General features: G+C 38.5%; 1 protein-coding gene across 2 annotated transcripts in view; it reads right to left on the reverse strand.

Moving 5' to 3' along the window:
- Window positions 1-12,197, reverse strand: part of WDR41 (WD repeat domain 41) — a 36,236-nt gene that overhangs the window by 5,893 nt on the left and 18,146 nt on the right. For both annotated transcript variants that reach the window (XM_087815423.1, XM_087815424.1), the window contains exons 7-9: window positions 10,226-10,288; window positions 6,414-6,524; window positions 509-693 (exon numbers count right to left, since the gene is read on the reverse strand). In XM_087815423.1, the coding sequence (XP_087671549.1) occupies window positions 509-693; window positions 6,414-6,524; window positions 10,226-10,288 (359 nt within the window). The remainder of the gene's footprint in view (window positions 1-508; window positions 694-6,413; window positions 6,525-10,225; window positions 10,289-12,197) is intronic.

Below are 12,197 nucleotides of genomic sequence, written 5' to 3' on the forward strand. Positions count from 1 at the left end.
CAGCTAGAGAAAGAAACCTATGCTACAGTACTTTAATAAAAATAATAACATGCATATGATTAGAAAATTAAAACAGTATAGAAAGGCACGAAATAAAGTGAAATAAAAGCTTCCCCCAACTCCCCTCCTCTAAGATTACAACTCTTAAAAATTTCTTATGACTACATTTAAAAATGTAATCATAAGAAATATAAACTCCTCTTTAAATATATTTTCTGAGCCAGAATTCATTAATCCATTGTTATTAATCTCTTACTGCAAAGACAATGTAAAGTACTTCAAGAGCATCACTGCCAAGGGCTGAAGGACTGAAATCACACACTCATCTTGCCCAGGATGCTAGTAGACTAAAAGAACAAAACTCTTCCATTTTTTTACTTCCTTTACCTCTCTAGGAAATACAACAGAATCTTCAAAAGGACTCTTTTCCCAAAGTGTTTCTTAAAACAATTTAAATATTTTAAATTGTTACTTAAAAACTTTATATTTTCTTTTTTTTTTTTTTTACCTCTTCATCCCATGTGAAATGATGAATAGAAATGTCATTTGGTTTTTGACAGAGTTTTATTTCTTGCTGAGTGTCCAGCTGTGGAGATGGGTCCCAGAAGTTGCGTTCACAGGCCTGCATGGTCCAGTCCAGGATGTCCCAGATGATCAGCTCTCCAACATGGGAGCCAGTTACGAAACTCAAATCTAGACAGAATTCATATATGTCTCATTATTGATCATTTTACCTACAGGTAAAAACGAATGGACTGCCTAGTAGTAATGCTCTATAAAACCACACTAACAAGAACAGTGAGGTACCTAGATAAGCCAAACAGAAAGATTAATGTAACAGAGCAGAAAGACCAGAAACAGACTCAAGTTTACTTATTTAATCTGTGATAATGACTGCATTTCAATTAGTGAGCAAAGAAATACCTCATGCTGGAATATTTGGTTAATTATTTGGGAAATAAAAATAAAAGAACCTTACCTTGGATCATATACTATTTAGCAAACCGATACTTTTTCTGTGTGTCTCTTTTGCTTTCACACACTACCACACTCACACTTCTGACACCAGATGTGTGGGTTTTCCCCACACCAAGAAATTCTGTGACAAGAGCTTAGGTGACCTACAATTTAACATAGTTCTGACACTCTCTACCTGGAGACAGCATCAGATGTCTCAGGTTAAGGGCTCAGTCCCACAAGACTGCCCCCCACTTCAGATGCCAATAGCAAGTCCAAGTTGTTACCTATGCTTCTGATCAGCTATAATTCTCACAACCCTAGTTCAATTAACTTGCCAGCGCAGCTCACAGAATTCAGGAAAGCAGTGTACTTAATGCTTACCAGTGTGTTATAAAGAATATGATAAAGGATACATATGCACCTCCAGATGGAGAAGATGCACAGGGCAAGGTATGTGGGAAGGGCTATGGGGCTCCCATGACACTCTCCCAGCACCTCCACAGGTTCAGCAACCTGGAAGATCTCTGAATCCCACTTTTGGGATTTCTATGGAAGTTTCATCATGTAGGCAAGATCAATTATTAGTTCCATTTCCAGCCCCTCTCCCCTGACTGGAGAAAGACAGGATAGGGCTGAAAATTCCAAGCTTCTAATCATGGTTTGGTCTTTCTGGTAACCAGACCCATCCAGGAGCCTAAGAAAGAGTAGCCTCATTAGAAGAAAAGATACTGCTATCACCCAGGAAATTCCAAGAGATTTAGTACCCTATGTCAGGAAATATTAGAGCAAATATTAGACCAAAAGATGCTTCTTGTGCTCTTATCACTTAGGAAATTATAAGGGTTTTTAGGAGCTTTGTGCCAAGAACTTGGGGCAGATATGTGTGTGTATATATATGTATATCTCCTATAGATATATATTTTTCTATTATTGCTCACCAAAATAAGTTTCAAAGAGATTAAAACATTAAAGATATTTAAAGGGTTGAAGAAAATAAAGGTAAATATTTTTTATGAATATAGAGTACTAAGAGGCTCTAAAGGAGGTAGGGTGGGGATTAGAGAAAGGTATCTGAGTTAATATCTCCTTAGCAAAAAAAATCATGCAATTAAATGACAAAAAGATGGGGAAGATTTGCAACTTAGATATCAAAATAGGAGGGTTTTTTGTTTTTTTTTAATCTTCAACTGAGGATATGTTTTTTAATTGATATTTTTAGAGAGAGAGAAAGAGGGGAGAGAGAAACACTGATTGGTTGCCTCCCGTACTAGCCCTGACCAGGGACAAATAAATAGATTTATTATACTTGATACATAACGAGTTCTTGGAAGTCATTAAGAACAAGATGAATACTGCAGCAGAAAAAATGGGCAAAAGACCTAACAGGCAAAACAAGAAATATAAACGGTCAATAAACCTGTGAAAAGATGTTCAACTTAATAATCAAAAAAATCTAAAAGCAATGAGATACTACTTATTGACTTGCAAATTGGGAAAAATTATAAAACAGGAAAATATCCAAATGTTAGCAAAAGCAAAGGGAATCAGCCCACTCACACACTACTAATGTCCCAGTATAAAGTGGTATGATCCCTTCAAATTTGGAAATACACATCAAAACCTTTAAAAAAATGTAAACCCATTGATTCAACAAGTCCACTTCTAGGAATTTATCCAGAGGAAAGCATACATAAAAGACATGTAACAGGGTTGTTATTCATAATATTAAAAATCTGAAGATAACCTAAACATACAATTGGGGATTGAATTAAAAACATCCACAAAATGAAATACTAATGTTATCATTAAAAATTAAGTTGTTAAGTATCTTTATATTGATATGGAAATATATTCATGATATACTGTTACAAAAGAGCAAACCATGTGTATATACATACATATGCCCAGAAAAACACCTAGAAGTATATGGACAGTGCTTAATACTGTATAGTGGGAGAATTTTAATTTTAATTTTTACATTTTTTAATATTTCATACTATTTTCTCATTTTTCTATGACTATGTATTACTTGTACAATAACAAGTTTTTAAATCCTTTAAATAAAATGAAATTAGTGGGCCAACTAAGACACTTTACAAATTATATATTTAACAGAAAATGTTCAACTGCTGAGACTAAAACTTATCATGAAGAATATAATTTAATTTTTACATATTCAGGGTGAGGTAGAATAGAACAATGCAGCATGACTCTAGAAAGCCAACCTCTAATTTTGGCTCTGCCATCTGGTCTTTAGAAAGTCATTTAACCTTTCTCTAGCTTGGATTTCTCATGCATTAAATGAGGATGATTATAAAAATCAAATTAAATAATAAACATTTAGCCATTTTAAAAAAAACATCAAATGTTATTTTTTAGTCCCAGTATTATTTTGAGCCCCTGTTAATATTCCATAGTAATTGTATTAAAACATCCAGTTACTTGTAAATTAGGAATACATAGATGAGTAGTTATGATTTAATTATTCTATTTCTCAAGTAAACCAGCAGGACAGAAATCTCTGTAACTAGATGAATAATCTCTTAGAAATGAAGAATTACCAGCAATCATACACGTAAATATTATTTGTCTTGGTTCCAAGTCCACTTTCTATAGTTGATTAGCAGGCTCTATAGAGTTTGCTCTAAGCTCATCTCTCATTTGTGGAAATAGGCTTCTAATTTTAACAGTGGCAAAGTTAACGGAGCACTAACCTTTCCGTGGCCACCTTTTACATCCCTTCCCCCCTCTCCAATTTCAGTCAAGCGTCTGACTCCAGCTCTGCAAACATGCAGTTAGAGTCAGGAATCTTCACACCTTAACTTCTTTAGTTGTATGAAAGAACTAGAGAGGTTAAGGAGGGAAGGTTCCTGACTCTAACTCTGCATGTGTCTTAACTGAGTTAATGTAACCTCCTGAGACCACAAAGTTACCTGCTCTGACTTAATCCTTCAAGTGTCTGTGATCCATCTATGCAGCAGATAAAAGTATCCCTGCCCAGTTGGAATTTTTCACTAAAAACCAATTTACTGGCATTCACCTAAGTCGATGCAGTTTATTGCTGTGTAAATTACTTATATTCCCAAACAGATCATTCAAAATGTTTCATACCTAACAACCTCAATGATGATGTATTATATGTGTATGGACTTTCAGGAGTCAGCATGAAAACCTCACCTGGCATCTGTCTACCTATCCATCACAAGTACTAATCCTTTTTGATTACCACACCATGTTGTCAGCACAAAACAAGAAGAGCAATGAAATAAAGAAGGAAGCACCAAGAGCCTTTTGCCAGAAGTGAGAAGCAAGGTTATCTAGCATGTCTGTCTTAGAAAACCTTCTGCCCCGGCACTCAGATCTGTGTGGCAAACCAGGTATTCCTCATTCATAATTGTGGGAGTTCTGTCTCCCATTCTAAGGTTGCCCTGGGCCACCTCACTGAAAATGCACTTTCCCTCTGAGTTACAAACCCAGTTACTGGCAACACCTTTCATTGGAATTGGTGGGACAAAGACGCAGAGAGTGGAGCTGAGAACTAACTATACAACATAATCATTTCAAAACTGCCAAAATCTGCAGCAAGGCAGATGCCTACATACAAGATCAGACTGTCAAAATATCATGTTCAAATTTTACCAGACCACTCATCTGTATATCATTCCTATATATCCTTATTATCTGTAGTATAATTTTATAGAGTTTAGAAAGTAAAAGGTACTGGGGCTTTTCTGTCATGTCATTAATTTTTTTGCTTCCATTTTCCTCCAAGAAGTTGGCAGAGAAATACTTGAAGATAGCTTTCTTGGTTAAACTGTCATAAACTTCTCTACACATCACACAGCAAAAGAAGTGCCTTGAAGTCGGGACTACCTCAGTAACATTGCATAACCTTTATTAAGAGCCATGCTGGGCCAATGGTACCAATGCTTCACCACTAAAACGAGATAGCTAGGCGTGACCAGTGTAGTGGGTCAGAACACAGCTGTGCCTTTTCCAGCAGCGCTGAGGCCTTGGAGCTTATGGCTCAGTGCCAGAGGGTCTTCCAAATAAGAACCTGTCTTTTGTGCTGCGATCCATGGCTAGAGGGAAAAGAGCCCCCAGAGAGAAATAAAGGAGTGTTCCCAACACTGCTACTTCTATCACCGTAGACAAATCTGGTCCTTAGAATGACTTGGAGCGGGTTGTACAAGAAGATGGCTGTTAGGGAGGATTGTGGAAGTGGGAGGGACATTCTCACTGATGTACCGGAAAATGTGACTGAATGGCATACAAATGGAGACTACACTTAGTGCTGTCCGTGCCCTTCCCCTTGTCGCATGTTTATGCAAAGTACTGCTCAAAAAGAGCCGATCCACGTCTCAGGTCAGAGGGTACAGTCCAGTCCGCCCGCTGTATCACATCCATGGCATCCTTACAGGACCCTCTTAGTCTCCTCCAGGCTATCAAAGTAAAGCCACCCAGGAGGCCTCTCGTCTGACCTCAGAACACAGATCACCCAGAACAACTCTGATGATATAAGATGTCACTTTATTTGAAAGTGAACTAGTTCTAGCTTCTTCTGGAGAGAAGTTTATAACAGTTTAACCACTTGTCTCAGTGGTTAGATCATCGGCCCGCGGACTGAAGGGTCCCAGGTTTGATTCCGGCCAAGGGCATGTACCTCCGTTGCAGGCTTGATCCCGGGCCCCAGTACAGGGCGTGTGTGGGAGGCAACCAATCTATGTGTCTCTTTGACATCAATGCTTCTCTCTCTCTCCCCCGCCCCCTTCCACTCTCTCTGTAAAGCAATGGAAAAAATATCCTCAGGTGAGGATTAAAAAAAAAGTGAACTAGGTAAATCCCAGGGTTTGTTACCCTGCCATCTGATGTTAGACTGGGCTCACCGGAGATACTCATTAAAGTCATTATGACACTAAATAGGATGTCTGGCAAGTCAAAACTCACAACCATGAGGATGGGCAGATACGACCCATTTTCTGCAGACCTTTGCCTTAGTTTGGTGCTATTTTTTGAGAGTCTTCAATCATGAAAGCAATTGCCTTAAATCCTGCTTATTCAACTGTAAGTGTGTAACTTGAGATATAATATCATACTGTGTGGTCTACAAAAGAGGAGCTAGCCAGAACCAATTGGCAAAAATGCCAAAATGCTACTAAGCCTTAGTACTTACAGCCTATGACAATTGTCCCACAGAGCCTGAGATTATGATGCTCCCTCCATCTCTTCTCTCTTACCGTTTCCCTTGTGCCTAAATCGTATCCTACCAACCTATAAAACTTGGTCAGTTCCATTGCCTTGAACTCCACAGTATAATCCCTACTAATCAAAAGTATTATTTTAATGAAGATAGTTCTAGAAATCCTAGAACAGAACAAGACTAAAGCTCGTAATGGGTTATGTTAATAAGTACAAAATTTTACATAATATAAACACGTACACAAGGAGCTTACCGTTGACATTAGCCAAAGAGAGAATATTATCCTGGTGATCAAGGAGGCGCTTAACTTCAAGAATATCCCATTCTAGTGATGCTTCTGTTGGTGCTACCAACCTGAAAATTACTAAATGAAAACACAGATATAATTTTATTAAGCTAGTCAAAGAAGATAAAATTACATTTCTGCTCAAAATGCAAGTATTTCATTAAGTTAGAAATGTCTAAAATACTGAAAACCCATCTCCAAAGGGAGCCTTATTCATACTACTTTAAAATATTTCTTTCGACTGCTTGAGGTGTTTGAAATGAATCTACTAAAATCCCAAGTGAGTGTGTCTTTAGAACTCTGTTCTTTTAGTAAAACTCTTCTAATTCCACAACCACCCATGAAGCCCCATCCTTCCCAGGGCTCTACTGTAGTGTGGCTATTCCGCCTCACTCTCCCCATTCAGTGACTGGCCCACATCCCTGAATCACCTCCACCATTGGCTTTCTCTACTCACGTCCCCAGGCCAGCAAGCATTGCTACAAAACAAGCTACAAATTTATGTTTAACTACAACTCAGAGAAGACTTTCAGCATCTGCTTTTATTTTTCTTAAATTTTCTTGATTCCTAGGCATACACCATTAAATTATAAATTCTCTGAGGAGAATATGTCTTATATTTTTTGTGTGACATACAGTTCTTTTGACTACAGATTTTCAATGTGGTGCTTTACTCATTATCTGACTTTAACAAATAGTTTTAAACTAATGTAAATCCTAACTTGAACCAATACAGAAAACCCAAAATCAAATCAACTGGCATGATTCAATCAACAAACATTTACCAAACATCTACTATGTTCCAGGAAGTTAGCTCTCTAATGTGAACAAGGCCCACTCACAGTCTAGAGTGGTAGTGAGACCTACAGACAAGCTTGTGATAGATATACTAAGTGCTATGACAGGCTACTCTGCTCAGTGCTGAGGGTGGGGGCTCACAGTTTAGGGTGACTAATGTCCTAGAAGTAGGAAGGCTTCAGAGGTCACATCCTTTCCAAGTGGTGGCTAATTATCAAAGTCTCTCTTCTTTCTCACATTCCTCCCTGGAAAATAGGTAAGTGCCACATTTCATTCGATCTCTGGAAAATTTCTACCAACTGAAAGATCTCTAGCAAGGTTATTTAATCCTGACAGCCATTTATGTTCAAACTGTGGCTGTCAACAGAAAAAGGTCTTTCTTCCTATACCTATCAAAGCTTATGAAAATTCCATTTCAGTTGAATACTACCGAATGATTTTGAGATTGGGATTGTGGAATAAAAAGCAATGTATTGTTTAATCAAACTAACAGAGGTAAAAACCTGAAATACTAACAAAACAAACAAACAAACAAAAGAAACCTGCTAAATAGGTTTCTACAAAGAACTACAAAGCACAAAAGAGAACATGAAACTGTTTAGTGAGTTCATAAATACGGCCTCTATAGACGAGTAATAACTTCAAGAAAATAAAACAAATATGAATTAAATATGAATTAAACCCAGGGACCAAAAGAGAAGCAATAGTCAATTCTAAAAAGGGGGTTAAGAAAAACCCTAGCCTTCTGAGCCAGGATGGGGACTCGGCACTAAGAGCCTTGCTCAGCTAGTGAAGCTTCATCACTGCAGCTGGTGCACAGAACCTACACCTCCTGTTGAAAGGAGGCCTCACACAGAAAGGAGAAACCAGCGTGGAACACTGGAGACCAAGGATATGGGCACAAGCTTGGTCTTGGAAATAGAAAAGGCGTAGAGGTGAGAAATACCTCAGGAGGGGAATCCATCCCAGGCAGTTCAGTATTGACAAGCAAGCGATGGAAGAGAGGAAGTAACTGAGGGCCTGATTTGATACATTGAAAAGTTTGCACTTTGTCCTGCAGGGTAGTGGTGAGCTTATATTGGTCCTCTAGGGCAAAGATTTCATTCATTTGGGGCGAAAATGAGAAAAAATAAAGGCCACATGAAAGTAAATATATTCAATTTAAAGTCCTATTATTTTTTTTCTGAGATCATGTTCTTCATACTTTGTTGTTAAAAAGTAATTTTTACAAAATGAAGGTGGTAAATAATAGCTTGTTTGAGTTTTTGTTTTTGTTTCTTATTGATTTTACTAAGCAAAATAAAAATTTGGCAACTCTATGTTAATCTCCAAAAATCTGAACTTTTGTGTTAGTCAGAAATTTGAGCGTAGAAACAACTGTTTCAGGCAATAAGCCACTGAAGCTTTTAAGCAGGGTAAGTGGCCTGCATTTTGGATGGATCCCTCAAGCATCTACTGAAGAATGTATCCAAGAAGCTCTAAACTAGAGGAAGGGAAGGCATCTGACAAGCACTGAAGTAGAGGAAGAAAGATAAGTAGGAGACTTAATGCAACATTCCAGGCAAAAGAGGGGATGGGAGCCTGAGTAGAGCAACACTAGTGAGATGGGAAGAAACAGATGGAAATATTTAGAGCAGCAGTCCTCAGAGCATGGTCTGAGGACAAGCAACCTCAGCACTACCTGGGAACCTGTTAGAAATGCAGAGCTCAGGCCCCAGTCTAGACCCACTGAGTTAGAAACTTGGGGGGGGGGTAAAGCCCAGTAATTTGTGTTTTTAACAAGCCCTTCAGGTCATTCTAATGCACTCTAAAGTTTGAGAACCACTGAGTCAGAGTAAAACCACAAAAATACTAGGTGACTGATCAGCTACAAGAGGAGAAAGGCAGGGGAAAAGCCAAGCATCATTCCAGCTCAGTGGAGAACTTGGGAAAACTAAGTTTCTGCAAGAGAAGAGAAAGAAAAAAACTAAACAAAAATGTATAATGCCTTTAGAAACTACTTTAAGAAAAGAAAGGAGAAGCACAGGGTCTACAAAATTACTTCTCAGACCTGATTATACACAGAAAGGTTAGTTGAAGAGAGAGAAACTTTGCTGCAAAGCAGTGGGACCTGCAATTCGCAGCTGTTAGTAAACGGTGACCATTAGCTCACGTCTCATTGGATTTTGCAAACATGCCAACTGATAGTCACAGCAAATCTCAGGGCCTGTCTCTGGAAGAAGTAGCACAAGCAATATCAAATGCCCTCTGGGCTATGATAGAAAAATTCTTCAAGAAAGAAGCCCTTTTAAGAAGCGTGTTTATTCTATCAATTCTGGCACCCAAATTCCATTCACAAGGCAGTGAGCACAAAAGGCTGTCTCCACCGTGGGCTCCCTGGCAGTAAATGAGTTAGCCAACAGTCAACAGCTAAGAAAGTGGCCTCCAAATGTGCATACTCAATTAACACATTTACAAAATTCCTCTTGCTACCCCTTCCTCTGCTACCCGACTACTCTAAGAGAAATGGCATAAACTCCTCCAAGAAAATGGGCCCCACTCTGGCTTCCTGAGGCAAAAACTCCACAGTGCCACCTTAGTGAATTCCCCAAATAACCCTCCTCCAACCCTCCCAACTCAGGTTTTTACTTCCCAAAATGTTGACAGTGGATTCATGTGGTTACATTTTTTTGCTAAATAAGTGTTGAGTACGGATCAGCAACAGAGAGGGCAGGAGGCTGTAAGTGGCCTTCTCCACATTAGAGGAGCTGGGGTTACCCTGCCCCACGTGGCTGTGTTAGAACAAGGGTAATACAGAAACTGACCTAACATCCTGAACATGTCTAGGTCGCCACAGCACTTCTACAATCCCAGGAGGCCAAGACTGGGGCAGGGGCAGATGTTCCTTAGATGAAATACTAACTAATCTTCCCAAAATGTATATACAAGTTCTAGTTTAAAATAAAATTTAAAAAATAGAAGAAAAAAGGAGTCATACTCACTCAGTTCTTTGCCAACTGCTGCCACAACACAGTTCTTAGGTATTTCAATCAAAGCACTGATCCCTTCAAAAATATATAAATCAGAGGTCAAATTATTTTCTTTGTGAATTACATCAACAAAAACATTCTCAGTCTAATGTCAGTCATGTACTATAAAGGGAGTAGTCACAATAAAGTACACACACTTTTCTACATCACACTTGCTTGCTTACACATAGAAAATGATTTTGTGCAAAGTAGGTCAGGCCTTTGGAAGACATTATTGATCTATGAAGGTAGGATATACTCTGAACATTTTTACTATTAGGGTTAACTTATTAACCAGGGATCCCTAAAGACAATTACCATCACCATTTACAAGATAGCTAGTTCAAATGAGATGTAAAATTGGCATTTTCCTTAATTTAACTTTAAGAATCCTGAGTGGGCTCCCTGGCAATAAATGAGTTAGCCAACAGTCAACAGCCAAGAAAGTGGCTTTTAAATAGCATGTTTATAATCAATTAATACATTTACAAAATTCCTTGTATTACTGGAATAACCAGATCCAACATTCTACCGTATTTCCCTTATTTAAATATAGAGTTCCAAGAATCTTTTTAAAGCTGAATCATAAAATGAGTTTAGGGTAACCATAACTTCTATAACATATGTTAACTTCTATAACATGTTATAATTATTACTTTTGTCAGTAAGAGTTAAAGAATTGATGTATTAGATTCAGAACCACCACATATGTAGGCAACAAAACCTACTAAAGTTAATTTTTCCATTATGAAATATATGTAACGTGTGTGTGTATGTGTGTGTGTGCGCGCGTGTGTAATTTATAACATTCAAATTTGAAAAATATTCTACTCATCTGCTTTACCTTCTCACCCATCAAAAGACTAGCACTCTTGTAATTTGGGGAGTAAATCTCTGTATCATTTTTCCCCACACAGGGCTGCTTTAACAGTATGTATGCCTTTCCCAAGTTCAAGCGGGGGTGGGGTGGGGTGTGACTGTAGAGGAGGGTGCAAGGTCGGCGTTAGTGGTACAAGATAAAAAAGAGCCCTGGCCAGTGTGGCTAAGTGGTTAGAGCACCGACCTGTGTACCAAAGGGTTGAGGGTTCAATTCCCAGTCAAGGGCACGTATCTGGGCTGCAGGTTCAATCCCCAGCCCAGGTCGGGGAATGTGCAGGAAACAACCAATCCATGTGTCTCTCACATAGATGTCTCCTCCCCTAGCCTTCCATTCTATCTAAAATCAATAGAAAAATATCCTCAGGTGAGGATTAGCCCAAAAAAAATGTAAAAGAGATAGAGCACAGGGAGGAGAAGGAAGAAGAGAATTCTATGTGCAGAAAACAAAAAATGTTTATCAAATTATTTGTGAAGTGAAAATAATGGAAAGTTAATAATTCAGAAGTAGCAATTTAATACACAGAATCACATAACACATTACTGGAAAGGGCATGGATGTCCTGTCTTTTAGTTCAAGGCTCTTTCCACTGCATCATACTAAGATTAGCTTTGCCTATTTCCAAATATGGAGTAACTGCCCCTAGCAGCCATGCTAGCCCATAAATGGAGCAAGGCTTGTGAAAGGAGCTTCATGAGAAGCTCCTAATAGCAAGCCCTGCTCACTACTGGGCACCCTGTAATTTGGAAAATCCAAATCACGAAAAGCGCACCACTGGTGACATACGTGGCCTCGTCAAAGCTTTCCAATAGAGTCTCTTAAAGGATTCTGCTACCTTGAGTAACTGATAAACAGGGCATTACTCTGCCTAAGGCAACTTGCAAAATAAAGAGAGATTGCAATAATAAGTGGTACTTTTCATTAACATACAAAAGGTTCCTTTTAGCCCTGATTTCAATATTTCACAACATAGTTACCGGAAGTCTTTACTTTATTGCACTTTGCCTTAATGAACTGCACAGATACTTTTACAAATTCAAGGTCTGTGGCAGCCCTGCATTGAACACG

This window comes from Miniopterus natalensis, chromosome 3, assembly GCF_054644295.1.
Source record: "Miniopterus natalensis isolate mMinNat1 chromosome 3, mMinNat1.hap1, whole genome shotgun sequence".
Taxonomy (NCBI): domain Eukaryota; kingdom Metazoa; phylum Chordata; class Mammalia; order Chiroptera; family Miniopteridae; genus Miniopterus; species Miniopterus natalensis.